Genomic DNA, 22,354 nt, shown 5'->3' on the forward strand with positions numbered 1-22,354 from the left:
GACTTCCCGCGCCCACAAGCCCAAGTATGGCCGCGCGCGGGGCTCGCGCGCCGCCGGGCCAATCACGGGTAGCGCCGCGGCCGCGCGCGCCGTCCCGTGACTGCGCGCCCCCGCCCTCAGGACGGGCCGACCCCGCGCCGCGACCGGCGGGACAGGCGCGACAGAAGGGACAGGCGCGACAGAAGGGACAGAAGGGCCGGGATGTCGCGGAGCGGCGCGGCGCTCGCCAGGGCGCTGGCCGGAGGGGCCGGCGGCAGGTACGCGGGGCGCGGGGGTGTCAGAGAGGGGCCGGTTCCCCCGTTGTGAACTCGCCTGTTCTTTGCCCGGGGCGGCTGCACAGCCGTGAGCGCGAAGGAACTAAAAACGGAGTGAAACCCCCCGGGTGGTTTTCGCTTCGGATAAAGGCAACATGTCCCTTCTGCCCTGAGCACATGGAAGGCTGGCTGCAACAACTCGAGAAAAGGAGTGTGCTCTGGAGAAGAGATAGTCTTGTAACTGGAATTAAAAAGAGCAAGCAGATGACAGAGAGCGAGTGTGATTTGAAATGTTAGGAGAAGAAAAAGATTATTGCAGTGCTTCTCTCTTTCTTTGTCAAAGTCTGTCAACCTCGTAAAAACTGCCGAAAAGTGTAATAGACGTTGTTTCACGATGTCAAATTTGGCGTCATTGTTACCGTGCAGATGTAACCTTGGGCCACATTGCTTACCGTGTATCCTGTGTGGCAGAACCTCAAGGATGCGTTTGCAATATTAAGTGAGTTCGGTCCTGGTAAAACAAAAGTGCTGTTTTAAAAAGTCATTTATTTGAGTCTCGAGGGCAAAATCAGTTGCTGGGTGTTTGGTATAAGGAGATACATCAGGTAACTAGCTGGACACTAAGTTTGACAGTGTTTCTGGTGTGAGCTGGCAGAGCCTTGGCAGCTGGTTCTAAGGAAGTGGTGGGTCAAACCCGAACTGTGTTATCTGCAGCCTTGAAGCTGGGAATGCTTTGGCTTTGCAATTGTCACTGGTGTGTACATTGTACCTGCTGCCATGTCAGTCTTTACAGTGAGGGGGTTGGAGATCCTTTTTTTTTTTTTCCAAAAATACATTAACATTTAGGCTTAGAAAATTGTGCAGCTATTAAAAAAAAAAAAATCACTGAATATAGATTACTTACATGTGCACGTCATACACCAGAAGTGCTTCCTTTTCAGGTGATGGAGGTCGGGTGGTACTTTGTGATCAGTGCCCAAATGCTTAGGGAGAAAGCAGCGAGTGGCAGGACTGGAAGATTCAGGCAGTAAGAGCAGTGTGAGAGGGACGGTTCTGTCACTGGCAGAGGGTAAACACAGAGGTGCCAGGATTCTGAATTCTAGCATGGACTTGGCTTTTCTTCTGTGGCCCAGGTCAGGTTCACAAAAACAGTCCATGGAAACCCACGCTTCTGGGATTTCTTGAAAAGATCTGCTTTCCTGAACTGGGACCAAGCCCAGCACATTCTCACAGCGTCTGTTGTTCTTCAGATAAGATCGGGAGAGGGATGGAGTCTCACCATGCTTGTTAGCACTGTAACCTCTTAACCCTGTCTGCCTCAAATGGCAAAATAATGGTGAAAAGGACATTGTCTCACAGCAGCCGAGGGGTTGTTTGTAGGGGCTGTTTTTCAGCCGTGCAGCTGAAACAAGTTTAGATAAAACTGTATGAAACAATAGACCGGCACAGCATTACAGTAAAAACAGACCACGAGATGAAACCTGGTAACCAGTTTGGACTGTGTGTTGTACATAGCCCCAGATTATTAATAGTGATTATTTAAATCTGTTGTGCAGAATGAGGTCTGGTCCATACATTTTAACACCTTTTGTGACTTGGGCTGAGGCAGCTACGATGTTACTGGCACCCTTCCAGCTTCCTGCCAAAGCAATTGTCAAAGCTTTTCCTTAAGTCTTGTCCAGTTTGTGTGGAAACAAAACAGACCATGACCACATCCCTTGAGATACAGTTGCAAACCTTTGCAGAGTTGTTGTCTAAGGGCTTTTAAAGTGTATCTATCCTTTCTTAATTTTGACACAGTACTTCTGACCCATCTTAAATAATTTCTTTTCAAGTGCAGTGGTTACAATCTGTGTTTGTCACTCATCTTGCTTCATATCACACTTGCATAGTTGGTTTTAAAGAACTCTATACAGACTGTTTCTAACTGTCTGCTAATCATGATTATTTTCCTCTATTTCAATACTAATTTATTATTTGCCTGTCTCCTAATCCAGTGACCACATAAGCTGGTGTGCTCAGTCATGGGTTACTACTATATTTCTTTAGAATTCTATGTTGACTTTTTTGAAGAACATGTTCAGTTTAATTGTTCAAAATCGGTAACTAATTTGCTAGACTAGTTTGGTGGCTGGGAAAAAACCGCATCTAATGCATCTATCTGTTCACTGTGATTAAAAACCCACCAAAACAACCAAACAGACCCCCAAAGAAGCCTAATGCTAAGCAGGGAAGTTTGGTTCCATTTCTGACTACGTCAATCCAGATGTAGAGTCCTGATTGTTTAACTAAAGAAAGAGCAGTAAAAGACCTGGGTTACTCTTTAGCTTATGTTTGTAGAGTCATTGAGGCCAAAGAGTAGCATTTTTAATTTCCTGGTGCCAAAAGTCAGAAGTTTTAAGGCAGCCTTTTGTATTTTTGATCTACTTGATCTCAGCAAAATCAGTAATTTAGCAGATCAGAACTGTTAATCACAACGAACATTTTTTAGATTTTAGTGTAGATGTTCACAAACAGAGAACACTGAGGTGCAATCTTAAGGTTACTCGTCCTTTTACAGGTAATTTAAGTTTTATTTACGAAAACACTGTGTCCAAGGGTTTGATTATATTCTCTGAAGGAAGTTTTGTAAGCTGGGTAACAATGCACCTTCTGAATGGACTTCCAAAATTAAATTGTCCTTTTAAGAGAAGGATGGCACCAGAGTTCAACTTTGTATCTCCAAGTGAAATCTTCTCTGCTTTGTGTGTTCCAAAAGGGATAAGTATTGCAAACTATGCCTCGATTTTGCTACTTAGGAAAACCTGTTCTGCAAATCAAGCATGTGTGAGACTTGTACAGTGAACTCAGTGTTCATGTGTTCAAGTGTTTAATGAGGGCCTTTGTGTTTCACTCTGCCAGTTACTTTGGTCATGACTGGGGGCTATTTTTAGTTTCTCTTAAAGAGGTAAAGTGTTGCTTGGCAGTTTGTGTACTGTTACGAGCCTTTGCTTTTCCATCTGACCAACGTTTCCTGGAGTGTTATACAACAGGTTGTTTGTCCCACCTGAATGTGTTGTTACTCACTTTGCTGATATGAAACACATCTAAAAGCATTTTCACTGTTTCAGGCACTTGGCTTCTTGTGGTATTCTGATGACCAGAACTTCTCCTTTGCAAGTACCTGTAAGGAGCCAGACTTTTTCAAGGAATTTCTTCAACGTTGCTGCACCACTAATAAATAAAAGAAAAGAATATTCTGAAAGAAGAATTATAGGGTTTGTACAAAACTGTGGAAAGAGACTTTAAATGCTTATTGCTTTTATATTTGCTGTAATTAATCTGAAACACTATAAGTTCAAAAGAAGTTAAAAACCCCATCCCTACAGACAAATGCCCCTATGACTCTGCCCAACTGGAATGTGAAAAGGAGTTCTGATTTTCAGAATTTGTAAAGACCAGGATTTACCAGTCTGAAACTGAGTACAAAAAAAGTAGGAACCTGAAAGGCACAGAAAGAAAGAGTAGAAATAACTGTGCTCTTCCATGACAAAACAAAACCAGCCTTGAAAGGGAGTAACACACTGATAATTTCATCTGGTAAAATGTGAATTAACCAAGAGGTGTGAAAACTCTAGTTCCATTCTGTCCCAAATCCATGCTAATGTTTGCTCATACGTTATATTGTAGTTCTTGAGATTTTCTGCTTTCTTTAAAAGCAGGAAAATAATTAGTTGTGTGATGAAGAAAGTAAGACACGTAGAAAAAAATTATGAAATCCAGTTTGCCTTAGAGCTAGTGGAAAAATTCCAGTTAATTTAATGATGCAGGGATCTGCCCCCAGTCTCTGGTCCACAATAGCATGAATTACTTTTTTATTAGCATAATTTTTTATGACTGTACTTAACATTCCTTTACATGATAGTTCTTGAACTGCAACATATCTGCACAGTCACTAAAAAAGGGCCTTTATCCAAGAGTACTCACTGCTGAGTACTGTTGAACATATGCTTCATTTTAAAGAACTGAAGCCCATGTTTAATCCCATCTGTTTCTGAATCAGAACTAAAAATTAAAACCCTCAGCCATTAATACTCTGCCACGTTACAGTAGAATCAACTAAAATGTTACTATTGTGTGTTTAATCTAATTTCTATATCCTGCCTGAGCAGGGAGGTGGATGAGTTCCAGAGCTCCCTTCCAACCTCAGCCATTCTGAGATGCTGGAAGGTTTTTCCATTGCATATCTTTTTTAATTAAGCTTTTTAATTTGGGCTGATGTGAGGAAGGTAGTGTTGCTCTGTTTAAACTTTATTAAATATAGTACTTGTGTTTTGATACACCTTGTCTTGGTAGCCAGGAAGTGTGGATTTTTTTTATGTGGAATGTCTGAGATCTACCTCAATGAAGACACAGCTGTGCTGGAAAAAAAAAAGTTTCCTTTAAAATATATGCATATTTACATGATACTTAAGAGAGGGAGTAGCAGTCACTGTTCACTAACTTTACTGCTGGATGGTGTGTGGTATTTTGCTTCTTTATGTAAAGACTATCACCAGTTTACTACTTTTTTTTCCCCTCTTAATTAGCAAAGCTGCATTTTTAATCTCCAGAACCAGTGGTAGTTTTCAGGTGACTGTATGTTCACCTCCCAACTGCCCACGCCATTTATACCATGTTTGACACTTTAACACTGAATTAGAGTTAAAATAACTTAAAGCTCCTGTTTCTGTTCCCAGGTACTCTATGCAGGAAATGTATGAAGTTGTTGCTGTTGTGGAGAATTACAAACTGTTTGTTCCTTGGTGTAAAAAGTCCGACATACTCTCCAAGCGCTCTGGATACTGCAAAGCACAGCTGGAAATAGGATTCCCTCCTGTAGTAGAGAAGTACACATCAGTTGTTACCCTGGTGAGACCACATTTAGTTAAGGTAACTGTGTTTTTTTTTTTTCCCCCTCTCCTAATTTTCCTTAACATTTGTTGTTGAAATTCAAATATTCCAGGAACATCCTGCTTCGAAACAAGTCTGGTACTGGAAGTTCTTTCTGTGGCTTAAAACTTGTGTTGCTTTTCTTTAAGGATTTTAGATAAACTGGGGGAGAATTTGCATGTGCCTTTAAAACACATCCTGCCACATGGGGGAGAAGGAGGAATCACTTTTTAACCTGCCTTTGCTGGAGAAGATGGCAGCCATTAATGAAGATATAACCCTTTTGCTTTGTTTTTTTGCTTTAATTTTGTCCAAGACTCTCTAAATACAAAGTCAGTACTCACTTTAAAGTTTTCTTTGGCATAAAAGTTATCTTTGACAATATTAGCTTCTGATGCCTCAGCAAAGTTGCTATTTGTCATTACTTCTCTTCTCACAATTTTAACTAGTTAATATGAAAGGCCATAAATGGAAGTGTAGGATCTGCTGAAGAGATTGTTATTCAATATATTGATGAGAAAATGCAAGAGTCTATTTAAAAGCAATTTTTTACAATCAATTTGTTCAGAAGAGAAACAGTTGTAGTTCTCCTTTCAGCTTTTCAGTAATTAAGAGAAAGGTAGAAGAGCATCAAGGCAGAAATTTTAAATGATGCCTGGATCTTCTAAGTATATCTGCTTACCTTATATTTTTAAACCTATTTTGGTAAAGAATGGCTCAGAACAGATTCCTTACAGCAAAACTGCCTCTCCCTTTGTGTGGCAGATCCTGACTGTTTTGGAGTAATTAGTGGAAATTACAACAATCGGTTGCTGCTCAAGATAATTGTTTGAATGCTCTATTTCCAGGCTTCCTATAAGAGACACGAAAATGAGTTTCTGAAGCACAGAGAGGATGTAAATTGGAAAAGGAATATGCAAAGTGATTTTATGTAATGCACTTGCTGATTCTGGAAAGAAAAAAAAAAAGATTTTTCCCTTTATTAAGCAAGTTGAGTAGCTACAATGGGAAACGTGCGTTTTACATGCCGAGAGCTTTCCTCTTCCACTCTTCCCTGACAAGACAAGCTTTTTTCTGTCACACAGCTACCAGACTGGCTCACCAACATTTTTTCCCCTCTTAATTCACTCAGAAGAGGTGTTCCTGTCTCAGGAAAAAAACCCACAGAAGTAGCAAGGAAAATAATTTCTTCGGATTTTCTCCTCCTGGACTCATTGGCCTTTTCTCTGCTGCAATTTCTGTTCCTAGAGATTTCCATTATGTTCCTATGACTGTAGGACATTTCTAGAGAAGCCACTGTGTGCTTGCATTATTTCACTCTGCTCTGAAGCAACTCTGGGCAAAAGCACCTTGCATGTGGTGACAAAATGGGGATGGGTGGTGGTTTTTTTGTTGCTTAAGGCAGCAGCACTTGAACAATTGAAAAATCAGACTGGTAACAGCAGTCTTTGCTGAGGAAGCAAGCATGGAGTGAGTTTGCTGCTCATAAGATTGGGAGCAAGGGGGACACAGTGGCAGTTTTCCCATTTTTCCTGCCATTTTGGCATCAGTAGGGAAGCAAGCCCAGCTCTTTGTGTCTAATCTTCCCTGTACTCCCTTCTTTCTGTTGTAGAAGTAGCAAGGCCCTGCATCATCTCATTCCTGGAAAGAAAAGTGTAGGTATTTTTGTGCTGCTGATTAGTCTTTGAGGTGACTCACCTTACCACAGCTTTCCAGCCCAAGCAACACCTATTCCTCGTGGGTAGTGTTGTTGGAGCTGATCTGCTTGTAGTAACAGTAAGACCCTGTAAAAAAAGGGAAAAAAAAGATTAAAAACGTTACAGAAATTTTCTCTCCAAATTCTAACCCAATTGAGATTATGTATTTGGATGATTTTGAAGAATAGATCTTTCAATCTTTTTCTTTTATAAATATAGCCACACAGAATTAGCTCTATGTGCCAAAAGCAAAATGAGTGAAAATAAAGACCCTATCGCCATGAAAGTTATTAAGCCAACTACTGAGAATACTGCTTTAAAGGACTGTATGCAAGCCCTCCTAAAGCACTGGCCAAACAGGGCTTGCCTGGGACCAAAAGGCAGTGCATAAGCTGATCATGAACTTGAGTGTGTGGTCTACTGACTTCGTGGCAGCTCTTGGTCACAACAGGACCTTGTGACAGAGGATCTTCAAACACGTTTGTCTTGGTGCTAAGCGATCCTATGGCCCAAAGCTACCAGTCCATATATCAGTATCTACAACATTCTATACATGTAACAAAGCATATCTACCTGAACCCCCAGTAAATATCCATATCCTTTGCTTAAGGCAGTGTTGTTCAAAATCCTGGTATGTAACCAGCAGGATGTTCCATGAATGGTGCCACAGATCTGTTTCACGACACTCAACACACAAATTTTCCCCCTCCCTTAAAAAGGGTTCAGTTATTTTGCCATAAATGACACATAAGGCACCTCCTGCTGGCTCTGCTGTGAGAACAGTTTCAACTTTGCCGTGACCATCTCTGCCTAAGAAATGCAGATGCGAACTTCAGGAATACTGGTTTGTCACACTTATAAAAGCCTAATTGCAGCTTGACTTTTTAAACTCTATTTTAGGCATCGTGCACAGATGGAAAACTATTTAATCACTTGGAAACAGTGTGGCGTTTGAGCCCAGGTATCCCTGGATATCCAAGGACATGTACATTGGATTTTTCGGTAAGTATCGTAATTAAGGAGCAGTGCCTTAATTAGACAGTCAAACAGAGAGGGAGAAATGCTAAACATACCTTGCTGTTTCCTTAATTACTCTACAGCCTTAGTTGGGAGTGCACCTATTTTCTGGTACCATCTGTCCTGCTGGGCCTGCAGTTTGGTCAGTTTGATTTCCTGGCTTTCAGTTTTACTCTGTCATGTGTTTTAAGTCTTACTTCTTCCTTCTGGCATAACAGATTTTTTCCTGTCTAATCTTTCTAATCCATGACAGGATGTCACTGCAGCCCAAACTATTGCTCTTTAAATCCAGTATCTGATTTAGCCTGTTTTTCCTCCCAGACCTGTAGTTTTCTACCCGAGTTACTGCTTTTCAATGTTGTCTGTTTAGTCTGTCATCACATTTTTCTCCAGCATTTTACAGTATGAAGTGTAGGAGTTGCATTGAGCACATAAGTAGGCTAGGGATCACAACAGGCTGCAAACTGCACAGAGATGGGTTAATCCTGCTGCCATCTACTGGAATACTCTACTTGGAAAATTATCTTCAGTAAATAGGAAAAAGCTTTTGGGGTATTTTGAAACTAGCACATTAACCTCCTTGGGTTAAAAACTTTCAGCTTATTGCTGTATTTCACTTCTTAAGGTTCAAGAATAAAAATTAATCTTGTGGCACTCAGAAAAATACATTTCTCATAGAATTTGTTCATGATGTTTACACATTATTTCAAAATATTTGAATTTCTCCAGGGAAATAAGTGCCAGTTCCTGCTACTAACCAGTACATAAGTGAGCTTTTAACCCAAGCCCTAAAAACCCAAGTTGAGAAAACTTGAATCACTAAACCTATAATCTAAATACAGAGCCAGAGCCTATGAGGAAACAAACAAAACCTCCCACACCAAAGCCACATTTTTGATATTTCGAGTGATCTAAAGGGAGTCAAAACTGCCCTAGGTATGGACATTTTTCCTGTCTAGGGGGAACACTATGGACACTTCTTACTGCTCAGCCCTTTTAGAGGCAGCAGCAGCAGCCACCAGTGCACCCAGCTGAGCCAGGGCTGCCTTCCTAAGGCCTTAACCCTTCTCATTCCTGCCCTGCTGGTCCTGCCTCTGGGCACACACAGACAGGGATTTCACAACAAACTCCTCAAAACATGCTGTGCTAGTACAGATATTCCAGAGAAAGCTTTGATGTCAAGAACACTGCTTTGCTTTAGAAAATGTTACTTGAGCCTTGGGTTATGCTGGTTCCCAGAAGCGGCTGTGTCCTGTTTTGCCAGCCTGATTGCAGGAGACAGACATACACAGCAGGGAACTTTCCCAGTTTGGTTTCAGCTCTGAAATGATGTGGTACATAAACTGAAACACACCACTACTCTTTCCATCTACAAACTTCCTAAGTGTATGCATGTAAATGTACCACACCTCAAGATTTACATAATCCCTGAGCACGATGCCAGATTCATTATCCCTGCTCTGCAGAACTCTGCATGCCCTGAATGGCAGCTCTCTGCCTTACAAAATGCACATTAATTTTACTGTTGCCTCAGGTCAAGCAAATGTAAATGGAGCCACACTGGGCTTTTGGGCTAAGTCATTTAGTTACTTCTGTACTACTGCTTTGTGGTTAATGTGCATTGCTCCTAAGGAATTTGGGAGAAGCTGGATTTGCTCCATTTGGCATTGAATCTGCTGATTTCTCGGGAATGACACAAATACTTAAATCTCAATCCATTCCGCTGACTGCCCATGTCAGGTTGGGAGTGGGAGCTGTTCAGGTGGGAGATACTAAACTAACCAAATCTGTAGTTTTAGTCAGTAAACTGCTTGTTTGAACATACCAGAACTACTCCCACTGATTTAAAATATTGGTATTTAATAAGTAACTATTTCAAGCTGCTTTTAAGTCTCGTGGGTGTGCTCCAGCTTACCTGCAAGTGTGCCTTCTTGCCATGCAGGGTTTTCTTCAGACAACTTTAGTCCCCCAAGTGAATTCTGTGCACAAAGTAACAGTTATTGTTTGTCAGTAGTTTTTCATTATCCCAAATCTGTTTAGTGATGCATTATTTATTAAAGACAGTTTAGGTAAATTATTACTTCAGAGAGCTGAATGAAAGGTTTCTTCTAATTGAAAAGCCCAGGGGAACAGTCCTGAGACCAAGGAACACAGCTTTTCGTCACAGACACACTCACCTTTACCTCAGTTTTAACTCTTCTTTCTCCCACAACTTACTTGCAAACTTCACTGGAGATTCTTTAGTAGAGTTGTCTATTTACAAACAGCATTTTACCACAACAGTAGACAACAGGAAAAATAATTCTTCTCTGTCTTAAACAGGTTTCTTTTGAATTTCGTTCACTTCTACACTCGAAACTTGCTACACTGTTTTTTGATGAAGTGGTAAAGCAGATGGTTGCTGCCTTTGAAAGAAGAGCATCCAAACTCCACGGCCCAGAAACCAGCATACCTCGGGAGCTGATGCTCCATGAAGTTCATCAGACGTAAAGGGACAACTGTAACCACCTCAGTTACAACCTCATTTGTACACCTCATTTGTACAAAGTGCCGTGCTCCTTCGGGGCATCTATTTCTTATCTGAGCTGTGTGTTAAAGATTTTATACTGCACCAAACACACCTGCTCAGCCAGATGTGTGCAGAAAGTTCAAAAGATGCAATCAAGTGCAACCTAAAGCCTTATCAGTAACAGGCAACTGGCAGTTACTGTAACCCCAGATATCCCAGGCTGCCCTTAACGTGCCAGGCGGCTCCTGTAATCACGGTCCAACTTCTGCCTTATCCAAGCTCATGATTTATTTTTTTTTAGCACTGTAACGTATTAACTCAAGTTGAAGTTACTAGTCGTGTGAATGTAATTTAACAGCATCAGCTCAGCCAGCTCTGGCCAAGCCAAGGGGAACTGCCATTCTGGCTTCACAGACAACGGAACACTTTGCCAAGCACCGAGTAGTGGGTGCTTTTAATCCAAATGAATGGCAAAGGTGAGTCAGGAGTCTCCAGCTGCTCCTGAACTGACCTGCACCTACTAAAGGCAGGGGATACACATAAGCAGTGCTGTAATCTGAGTGCAGCAGTCTCAGCTACAGCCAGGATATCCCATCTGGGCTCCAGACACTGATCACTGTTGTAGCACATTTGGCAGGCTGAGCTCGCCCCCCTCCACTCCCTCACCCTTAAAGCTGCCCTTCAGTTAGTTACTCATCTACTGCAAACAGTTCCCACACTGTGAAACAAGGAAGTGTTACCTCTCTGAGAGCAAGGGACCAAGTACTGTCCTCCCTGGAAGAAGGGAACAAGATGTCCTCCACTCTCTGCAGCCAAGCACACCCACGGGCAGCTGTCATTAAAAAGCCCCTTAGTTCTTAAGGGGTTTGCATTACCATATTACCATTGAATTATCAGCCCCCTACGATGGTGCCCACTCTCTCAATTAAATCCACATTCAGTACTTCTGTCCCCTGAGATAAATATTCTTTGCAGTCTCTGAAGAAACACAGGTGAATAGGTTTGAACTGATTTTAAATCCTCAGTGTGCTGCCCTGCATTACCCAATCTCCTTACTGAAATTAGCTGAAGCTCCAGGTCGGGTGCTGAAGCTGGTCCCTTCTGCAAAGGGTCTGTAACCCACAGGGTTACTACAGAACAGCACATTACATAACATAGGAAGGTATGTTTCAGAATAAAGACAGCCCTCCAACGGTTTCAGATCATTTACTTTTCCAGAAAGAGCAATTGGCATGTCACATGTCCCCTCTGTGAAGGGCAGTTCATTAAGAGCAGGACACTGAGGAAAGTGACAGCTGGACTGAGGTCAGTTTAACAGCACTGAGAAATTGTACAGCAATTTCATTTGTTGAGGCAATCACAGATAAACACACAGAAGTTTGGGAACACCATTGTTCTGCAGTTTGGAAAGCAGACGACTTTACACGTCACTGACATCAGCTTTGTCAGGTCAAAGAACCCAGTAAGTGGCAAAGCAACATTTCTAAGGGTAAAACAGCATCTAGTGCAAAATAACTTAAGTTCTGCAACCCATCACCAGAAAGGAAGACAAGAGTGGAAGGCTCAAGGTGAGGAGGTAACCACATACTACACCCTACACCTGAGCAGAGGAAGCGTTCAAAAACCCCCAAACCCTTTCTTAGGCAAGACTTACCTGTTTGATACACTCAGGGACCTTCCCACGAACTGTCAAAGGTGCACTGGGCCTGTTCAAGCACACGAAACAACCAGCGTAGACAGGGCAAAATAAAGCCAGTGCACGTGCCTTGTTTTCAGAGCATTGTTTAATATTTCAAAGAACTGTAGTGCAGTTCAGCTTAGGTATTTCTTACCAAAATTAAAGTCACTTGCATTTCTGAGAAACATTCTAGACAAAGGAATGTTTCTCAGCGTGAAATGCCCTGTCATTTTTTCAAGCATAAGTGTCTATTTCTAGTAAATCTCAGAGGCAGGCTGTCCAGGCTCTCCCATGACTATGGCAGATGAAGAAGGTGATACATTTTGTAACTTTTGAGCAGTTTATTACATAAAGGTCACATAACTCTATTTGCCTACTTTGTACACAATTGTCTAGTCTCACGCACAGTGGCTTCCAAGTTCTTCCTAGTACTGGCAAGCACCAAGAAATTCTGTAATAGAATATCAAGTGCCTTAATTAAGTTCAAATCAGGACCTTGGTAGATGGATCTTGCACCCAGTTATCAGGAATGTACAAATGTCTTTATTCAAAAAATACAAAATAAATTATCTGTAGGCATGGACAATGACTGTAAACAATTACACGTGTGTTAAATGAAATCCAGTAACTGATGGTTACAGTGATTTTTCAACACCAGCCTCACTTCAGTCACTATCCACCCTCTGACACTGATAGCTCAAGTTTTTAAAGTCAGAACTGTCAGTCTTCAACAGCACAGCTCATGATGCATCCCTACCCCAGGAATTAGAACATGCCACCTCCCATTCCTCCGCCCATGCCACCCATTCCTCCCATTGCCGGCTCCTTCTCTTCTTTGGGAATCTCAGTCACCACCGCTTCTGCTGTTGATAGGAGAGACGCGACCCCTGCGGCGTCCATCAGAGCAGTTCTCACCACCTAAACCCAGGGAAGAAATAACTTAATGCCTGCTGGCTACCACAGGAGCGGGGAGGAAGAGAAGCTGAGAATTAAGACTTTCAGGTTACCTTTGTTGGGTCTATGATTCCTTTTTCTACCATATTTACAAAGTCCCCAAGCATTGCATCGTAGCCAACTTCTGACGGGCTCCGCAGGATTTTCTCAACTATCAAGGATCCTTCGACACCGGCATTCTTTGCAATAGTCATTGCTGGGATTTTCAGGGTTCTCTTGATTATTTCAATGCCTGCAAGAGGAAGGGTAGTTAGAGCTCTGTGTTGCACACACTGCTCCCACTGCCAAGGCACTCCTGCACGCGCTGCTGGAGATCAATACAGAGAACCCTCCGAGCAAAAATCTCATCTATTTGCATCAGTTCCAGGAGCAAGAGGTTTTCTGCTACTTGACATTTGTCAACACATGAAATCTTTGCAGGATATTCACACACATTTTAGTTTTACTACGTTTTGTAGAAGTCAGGAGTACTCTTTATGTGTAACATGGCACAAAGCCTTTTTCCACTTGATTTACCACAAAATCTCTTAAGCATTATTAGATTTTTCATCTGTCTGCAATGGCTGGGAACAATCAGCTCTCAACTCTAACCATTTGCCACTCTCTGCTGCTTTACTGTCACTGGGTCTTTCACAGTTAAGTCAGGGATGCAGTGCAACCTCCTCCCCCCAGGAAGCAGAGACCACCATTCCAAGGGGGTGTGAGGTTCCACCTGCATTTCACCTGAGAAAGCCTCAAGTCAGGAGAAAGGCCACTCACAACGCTTCCACACACATTCCAGTAACCTCCTCACCAATTTTCTGATCTTCATTGGCTGGAGTTAAGGCATCTAGCGCTGGAATGCAGCGGAGCAGTGCGCAGCCACCTCCCGGGACGATGCCCTCCTCCACGGCAGCGCGGGTGGCATTCAGGGCGTCGGTGACTCTGTCCTTCTTCTCGTTCACTTCAACGTCGCTCGTGCCACCGACCTACAAGCAGCAAGGCACACGTCAAGGTCCGCACCAGGAGCCTAGGGGGGTAGAGCAGTGCTGGCTAAACACTGCTGCCCCCAAATTAACAGCCAAGAGCACTGACCAGTGCCAGAAAGCCAACCCAGCCCCCCATGCTGGCAATCTTCTATACCTCAGCACTCAAGAAGCCCAAACACAGCTTTAGTTCATTATCTCTTAGTACCTTCAATACTGCTACTCCATCAGAGAGTTTGGCCAACCGCTCATTGAGCTTCTCTTTCTCATATTCACTGGTGGTGACCTCAAGCTGCTCGATGATTTCTTGAATGCGCTTTTCAATCTGAGCCTTTTCACCCTTCCCCTTTAGAAGCATGGTGTCATCTTTGGTCACAATGACCTCTCCCACTTTACCGAAGTCATGAGGCTGAATATCTTCCACATTTAGGTTCAGACCCTCTTCTCCGAACACCTGAAAGAAATCATGTGAAAAGCTGGAATTCACAGGTTCCCCATACATCAGTTTTTTATCTATGGGCACACGAACACATACAGCTAATGGTGCAAAATAATCATGCTGCTGCAGCTGAACAACACCCTTCCCTTCTCCTAACAGAGTCCAGGCACACAGGTACCTCACAAACTGACTCTCATGGAATGGAAAACTGGCAGCTTCTCACTCATGCCTGACTCGTGTAGCTCACTGATTCAAAGTGCCTGGGAAGGAAAGCAGTGTCCTCATAGAATATCCTGAGCTGGAAGGGGCCCACAAGGATCATCCAAGTTCAACTCCTGACCTCGAACAGGACAAACCCAAGACTCACACCATGTGCCCCAGAGCATTGTCTAAACACTTCTTAACTACAGTGCTGTGACCACATCTCTGGGAGCCTGTTCCAGTGCCCAGCCACCCTCTGGGAGAAGAACCTCTTCCTCACATCCAACCCAAACCTCCCCAACACAGTTTCATGGCATTTCCTCAGGCCCTGTCACCAGTCACCTCCGTGTATTTCCAGAAGTTAAAAATATTGGCACTTGCCAGACTTTAAAAGAGTTTGCTGGTTGGTTACTTTGTGCTGCAGTTAGCTTAAACATCAGGTTTCACTTCAAAGCCTCCTTTGGGTCCCAGTATCATGCCATGATTTTGAAGCAGGTGTAACAAAAAGGCACACAAAGGGACATTAATCGAGTATATGCAAAGTTTAGAGCTAAGAAAATCATTCAGTCAATTCTACACATTTTAAACGATTGTATTTCCCACATTTGAGTTCAGATAATTGTGAGACAATCAGTTTTATAAGGCAGCAAGAAAGTTTTGCTATATTTCTAAGACACTGTTTTGGAGTTCCTCCTTCCCCTTAACAGGCTAAATCCTGCGAGGAAATCACATGTGACTTCAGTCAGTTAGAAGGATGTACCACTCCTGGTTGGCCAGGGCTGTATTACACAGCAATTTTCAGTGCCTACATCTTAAAAAAACAGGAAGGTTCTAATATTAGAATTACCGTTACATTTTTGAAAGACAGAGCACAGCCTGCAGCCCAGAAAATACAAACCAAGGACCAAAAAATTTTCATCCTGTAATATCATTAACATTTCTTAGAGCAAAAAGCTACTTAAAACATCGTTACTTACAGCACCACCTGTAGCAATTGCCATATCCTTAAGCTGGTTTTTCCTGTTGTCACCAAAACCTGGTGCTTTCACAGCAACAACCTGAAGGCCAACCTTCAGCCTGAAGAGAGAAATTCAGAGAGCAACAGTCCACATGTGTTCAGAGTGTGATAACTAAACCCAATTATTTCAGTACAGCTCTACCAATCACGCAAACAAAGAGCTGATTTTGCTCAAAAAGGTAGTTAAGACACAACTGAGTTTCTGTCTGAGTTGACACAAAGTTATGGTGATGCCCAAAGTTGTACCACAGAAAAATTAAACACTCTTTCCTATGTACTCCTTAAAAAGGATGAAAATAAGAAAATAAAGCAGCATTTGTCTAAAAGAATGGATTTTAAGCCTCACCTGTTCAAGACTAGAGTGCTGAGAGCTTCTCCATCAACATCTTCAGCAATAATGACTAAAGGTTTCCTGTTAGCATTGGCAATTTCAAGAGCTGGGACTATGGACTGTACACTAGAAATCTTCTTTTCACTGATTAAAACATAAGCATCCTGGAATTCACATTTCTGCCCTGCAGAAACAACACGCATTATCTGAACAATTCCATTACAAAAACATACCAAGCATTCCTTTGATTTAAACAGCTACTCTGGAGCAACAACTGCACTAAAAAATGAGACAAATTCTTTTCTCCAAGACCCCACTTTCAGTCTTGCACTGTTCTGCTGTGTTGCAGGGCCAGCCTGATGGCCCTGCATGGACACTGTCCACTCTTTGTGCAGGGAGGAAAACAAACCCCCCAACCTCCAATCTTTTACCAGGTTAAAATCTCCTGATGGGGAAGGACCCCCTGCCCTATTTGCTGTGGCACAAAGCATAAGGGAGTGTAAAGTCTTCACAGTTATTTGTAATTTACAAGAGCCACTGTAAGGTGGATAACACAGGTTATTGGTAACTCACCTTTGGTTGTATTAATAAAATATGGAGAGATGTAGCCTCTGTCAAATTTCATACCCTCAATGATTTCCAATTCATCATTTAGAGTTTTTCCATCCTGTTTAGATACAAGAAAGTCTTCATTAGAAGATCCCTTATTGGCTGCCAAAAGCACAAGTATAATTTTAGCATCCTGTGCACAACAGAAGGACAGTCTCTGGACCACACCAGTTTCATGTGCTTCCTTTCCAAACAAAAGGAATGTAAGAGGGAACAACGGTCAAACCCTGATCTAAGAGAGATGGGGAGGAATTACAGTGGATACCACATGAGCAGCAGCAGCTACATCACATGAGACAAAAACCAGCCCTAACTGGAGGAAGGACAGTCACTCTGCACTTAGTCTGTATGTTGGCCAGTTCTCACCTTGACAGTGATCACGCCCTTTCGTCCAACTTTCTTCATTGCATCAGAGATAATATTGCCAATTTCCTGATCTCCATTTGCTGATATCGTGGCCACCTGAAACAGTAAAGCATTGCATCTCATTTCACAATACAAGTGATTTATTTTCTCACTATAAGGAAAATGAGAATAACGATTTTCAATTAAAACGTGACAAGACAGGGCCCGAGATCTCTGTTCAAGGGCTCACTTCTCTTGGGCAGCTCCAGCACAGGGCCAGGTTCCCTGCACTGGGCTCACACACAGGCCATCTGAATCTGCAGCCACAGGGAGGAATAATCCACAAACACCAACACACCTGGAGCCTGAGACTCAGCTGGGCACCTCCTCAACCTGCGAGATCTGCCACACCCACCGAACTCTGCCATCACCCCCCATCCACAAACACAGCTGTGTTCTCATCAGTTCTTCCCACGTACAAAAATTTGGGTTTTAAGACCACACTTAGGAACAAAACTTGAAGGTGAGAAAACCAACCTAACTCTGAATTAACTTTTAGTAGTGTAATTAAAGGCAGCACACTGGGAATGTTAAAATAGGAACACGAAAGCATAACCACGAGGATCATTCAGCGAAACACAACTTGAACCTCGATGCATAAAGAAAAACGCCCGGGTGTCACATGCACACAACCCAACTCCACTAAACCTACTCACACAAAACTTTTTTCTGAACAGTTTTGTAAACTTGGGTTAAATTTTATTGTGTTTTTTTTTTCTAACCTGTGCAATTTCTTCTGGAGTTGTAACAGGTTTAGACAGCTTCTTCAGCTCACTTATGATAGCATCAACTGCAAGCATCACCCCTAAAGATGGAGAAAATACTTGTGAGGGAACCAAACAAGGTATACGGCACAGAAGAAACCAAAGCACCCACCTCCTCCACCAAACAGGTTTCATTAAAAAAACAAGTCCACGCCGCAAAAATGCTTCGATTTTGCATGTTCAAAAACTAAATTGTTCTAGTTCTGTATTGTCTTTTGTGTATCTGGTGACCTTTTTTGGAGTTGGTGCAAGGTACTTTGTCATGATCAAAATTTGTCACAAATTGGCTTCCATGGCAGCAGTAAATGCAGAAATAAGAGTTTATCTGTGATAAGTAAGTTAACTGCATATGAAATAGGAAAAAAAAGAAATTAGAAAAATGAAAAAAAAAAAAAATTGTTCAGAGTCAGCAAGGTCATAGAAACAAGTGTGTTCTCTAAGTATCACTCTTCATTTAAAGGCTCTTCATATATGTGGCTCTTCAAAAAGAAGGCAAGTTATTCAGGAAGTCAAATTTAGGATATGAAAAATAAATGACTGTGATTAAACATTAAAAACAAGGCAAAAAAATTACCCCTCCTGATTTCTACTGGATTAGCTCCTTTGCTGATCTTCTCAAAGCCTTCCTTGGCAATAGCACGTGCCAGTACCGTTGCAGTAGTGGTACCATCTCCTGCTTCTTCATTGGTGTTGTTGGCAACATCCTGAACTAACTTGGCTCCAATATTCTTGTATTTGTCTTTCAAGTCAATTGCCTTTGCTACTGTCACGCCATCTTTTGTCACTTTGGGGCTTCCCCAGCTTTGTTCAATAATAACTGTTCTTCCCTAGGGTGACAAAGAACAAATATTAAACCAAAGCCAACCCACAGCACATCACTCTTAAAGAGCTCAGCTGAAGATGAAGATCCTTTTGAACAGCCATAGCTGAACACTTTGCACAGAGCCTTCAGCTGGGACTTTTCAAGGAAACACTACCAAGGTCCTCCAGGACTGGAAAAATGGCTCCAAGGTTTCATGCTTTCACTGAATGAGGCTTCATTTCCTCAGCCATAGTGTTTAATACCACACTCTACAACTAAAGACAGACTGGCCTTACAGAGAAAAATAATTGAAGAGATTCCCTCTAACACTAATATTTTACCCCACAATTAGATATACAAAAACACAAAGAACTAAACTTGCAAAATTTCTATCAAATCACAATAGAAAGTCTTTATGACTGAAAAAAGTAATACAAAGCTCAATTTGTTGCATGTACTAGAAAGAAAAAAAAGTAAGAGACTGGTGATTAACAAAGAAAACAAAACATTTAACAGATTTGTGTTAATGTGTTATAATAATTTCTCAAACATTGCAAGTTACCAAGCTTTTCTTCTCTTAGCCCACACTCAGATCCAACTGAAAAGCTGGACTGTTCTACCCACCACACACAGACACAGGTAACAGGGGAAACTGTGAACTACACAGGGAACACAGGGCAGATGTGCCTGCACAAGCAGACTGCTTGTTCCCAGCTGAATTCAACAGCTTGAACAGCTGCCCCAAACCATCATGTTCCAGTTTGAGCTGGAAGCAGCAGAAACTCAAGGTCTGGTCTACCACTGCCCTGAAACTCCTGAGCTACCCTGACAGCTGGAGCTGTTGGAAGAGGGAAGGGAGAGCACCTGCCCCCCTCACCACGGCTGCTCCCAGCTGACCCTGCACGGGTGTTCTCACCCGCTCTGTCAGGTCCAGCTCAGGGCTGACCACTCCGGCTCCTGCCGTGGCTGCTCCAGCTCCACCCAGAGCTGGGATCACGTGCCAAGCCAGGCCAGGACTCCCCTGCAGCGCCCGCTGAGCTCCTGCCCAGCTCCCAGCACATCTGCCTTGGCCGCTGAGCTGGCTCTGGCTGCCTGCCAGGCACCAGGCTGCTCCCCTGCACAGCCACCCCCCCGAGCTACAGAGGAAAGGTTCCGCCTCAGCTCCTCAGGCTGAACCTGGGCAAGAGCTTATGTAAATTTACCTCTGTGACATAAAGCAATTACGCCAAATAATTCATACCCTGGCTGCTTACTACTATTTTGTTTGACCTGCACTTCTGAATCTAAATGTGGTTCAAGAGTAAAAAAACTCTTCCCTGGAGGATCCTGCTACTAGGAAGTTCTTTGTGTAGTCTCTCTACTTTTCCTTAGTTTTATTCTATATTTTGATACAATCTTACTCCAACTGGTTTGCAGCTTTGAGAAGAGTAGCACAACAAAACCCACTTCTCTTCCATCACATGAAAGGACAAAATCTGTGTTCCTGAACACCACCAGTAAACACACGTGCATTTGGAATAATCCTGCACATTGAGGAGCTGAGCTCTCACATAAGCTAGTTCTGTTGAACAGTTTGGAGCACCATCAAAAGATTGTGTGAGACCACACACTACACTCCTTAAAATGCAGAACAGTGCCTAAAGGAAGTCTCCTCACCAGACTAATATTTATTAAAAATGCTAGAATCTAAATCTGGCATTGCTGTACCATCCCCAAATTTCCACAAACACATGGAGAACAGCAGAAAAAGTGAGAACACCAGAACAAGCCCCCTTAAGGTTACACGAAGTTGCATCAGTAACTGCCCTTTAGCCAATGCATTCACAAAGTAGCTAATCTAAAAAAACAGGAGTAAAATTAACTAACTACACTTAAACTTTGTTCCTTTAAGGAAAATAGACACAGCTTGCTGACATCACATTCCTTAACCTCCATCTGCTCAGCTTATAGCATTTTTGCCTTTTTATTAACCTAACAGAACACTAAAAACATGCAGAAAACACACCAATTATGTTACAGAGGCCAAGCAGCCTCGAGAAGAACTACCGTGCATATGTATTACACTAAACAGATTTTAACGTGAACCCAAAGAAAATCAGCGTCTCTTCCTTAACAACAAAGCTCGTTACATGACTGTGCAGGATACCAGAGCCAGTTTTCAAGAGAACTAGAACTCAGAGGATAGAATAGTGTAACAAAATGAATGCCACTGCCACGGAATTTCATTCAAGCTGATAACATTTACCAGCCCAGTGAACGCTCAACATTACACTTTGGATGTGTTTTTCATCTCATTAATAGTAAAAGGAAAACTGGTTAAGAGCTGTAATTTGTGAAAACAACCCCTCTGCCCCCAAAAAACAGAAAACCCCACATGCTGATTAACCCACCCCACAACACGGGCAGTTACATTATCTACTGCATTGTTACAGTCTATCAGCTGAGGTGGTAACACATTATGCACATCCCCTTAACCTTCAAACCATTCAAACTACTACACTGCACCTTCCACAGGAATCCAAGTGATTTTGTTACCACGTGCACTATTGTCACGCTGCAGGTGCCAAACATTGAAATAAAGCTGCCTGCAGCTCTCGGCAGCCTGTCCATACCCTCACCCTTTGCACTGCAGTTCTCCACGCGCAATCACGCAGCTCCACTGAGAGAAAACTAACAAACCTCTACGCTACCGCGTTTTCAACCAGGTCAGCGTTAAGCCTCCCATTACCTTTGGCCCCATGGTGACAGCTACAGCGTCTGCGAGAAGATCTACTCCTTGTAGCATCAGAGCTCTGGCGTCTGCTCCGAACTTCACATCTTTTGCATAGGCTCGTGTTAGATGGGGGGCGAGTGCTCTGGACACCGGCCTGATCTGACCGAGCACTGTAGATAAACGGAGCATGTCTAAAAGATTAAAACAAATGCGGAGATTAAAAAAAAAAAAAAAAAAAAAATCAGAACGACGGCTTCGCGCAGTTGGTTCTATCCCCGCTCCCCACAGCGAGCTCCGCGCCGCAGCAGCTCCCCCGTGCGCGGCCTCCGCGCTCCTCCCGCGGGCCCTCCCGGCAGCGCGGGAGCCTTCCCGGGCGCTCCCGGCACCGCCGTGCTGGGCGCTCGGAGCGGCGGCCGCCGCTCCGAGCGCCCAGCACGGCGGTGCCGGGGCGCCTGAAGCCCGCGCCCGCCCCGCCATCGCCAAGGGCACCGCTATGAGGGCCGGGCCGCCCCGGGCCCCCACGGCGGAGCGGGCCCCGCGGGCACGTGGCCGCTGCCGCAGGACAGCGCAGCAAGGTCAGCGCCGCCCGCCCGGGCCCGCCGCCGCCACCACGCGTGGCTACGGGACACGCTCCCGCCGCCCGGGCACGGCGAGCCCGCGGCCGCACCCCACACCCCCCCTCCCCACCGCCCGGGCCCGGCCGCGGAGCCCCCGCGGTCACCGCGGCCCCGCGGAACGGCCGCCACACACCCTCCGGGAAGGTCGGGCCGAGCAGGGCCGGGCCGGTCAGGTGTGGGCTCGGGGCCTTGCCGGGCGCTCACCTGCGGCAGCGCGGGAGCAGCTCCGCGGCTCTGGGGGCTCTGCGGGCTCGGGCTCGTCTGGCGCGGCGGCGGCGGCGGGCGGCGCTCGGCACTCACCGCCCCGGCCCCGCCCCGCCCGCCGCCGGCCCATGTGCGGCCCCGGCCGCGCGGCCCCGGAACCAGCATGGGCGCCGCGCCCGCCCACGGCCCTCGGGCAGCGCTGCGGCGCCGGCCGCCGCTGCGCGTGCGCTGAGGGCTGCAATATGAAGCACTCATGGTCCGGGGCC

At 44.1% G+C, this 22,354-nt stretch overlaps 2 protein-coding genes across 2 annotated transcripts; one reads left to right on the plus strand and one right to left on the minus strand.

Moving 5' to 3' along the window:
• Positions 1-114: 114 nt before the first annotated feature.
• On the plus strand, positions 115-12,665 carry COQ10B (coenzyme Q10B). The gene is made up of 5 exons (XM_050340543.1): positions 115-257; positions 3,365-3,511; positions 4,973-5,165; positions 7,763-7,864; positions 10,202-12,665. The coding sequence occupies exons 1-5, from the start codon at positions 202-204 to the stop codon at positions 10,367-10,369; spliced, it is 666 nt and encodes a 221-aa protein (XP_050196500.1). The 5' UTR covers positions 115-201; the 3' UTR covers positions 10,370-12,665.
• On the minus strand, positions 12,587-22,218 carry HSPD1 (heat shock protein family D (Hsp60) member 1). The gene is made up of 12 exons (XM_050340542.1): positions 22,089-22,218; positions 21,283-21,458; positions 18,327-18,579; positions 17,711-17,793; positions 16,950-17,045; positions 16,548-16,641; positions 15,990-16,158; positions 15,603-15,702; positions 14,194-14,439; positions 13,814-13,988; positions 13,074-13,252; positions 12,587-12,984 (listed from the first exon to the last, which is right to left on the minus strand). The coding sequence occupies exons 1-12, from the start codon at positions 22,216-22,218 to the stop codon at positions 12,832-12,834; spliced, it is 1,854 nt and encodes a 617-aa protein (XP_050196499.1). The 3' UTR covers positions 12,587-12,831.
• Between the last annotated feature and the right edge of the window lie 136 nt (positions 22,219-22,354).

Source organism: Myiozetetes cayanensis, unplaced genomic scaffold, assembly GCF_022539395.1.
Source record: "Myiozetetes cayanensis isolate MyiCay16 unplaced genomic scaffold, myiCay2020 scf9, whole genome shotgun sequence".
Classification (NCBI taxonomy): Eukaryota; Metazoa; Chordata; class Aves; order Passeriformes; family Tyrannidae; genus Myiozetetes; species Myiozetetes cayanensis.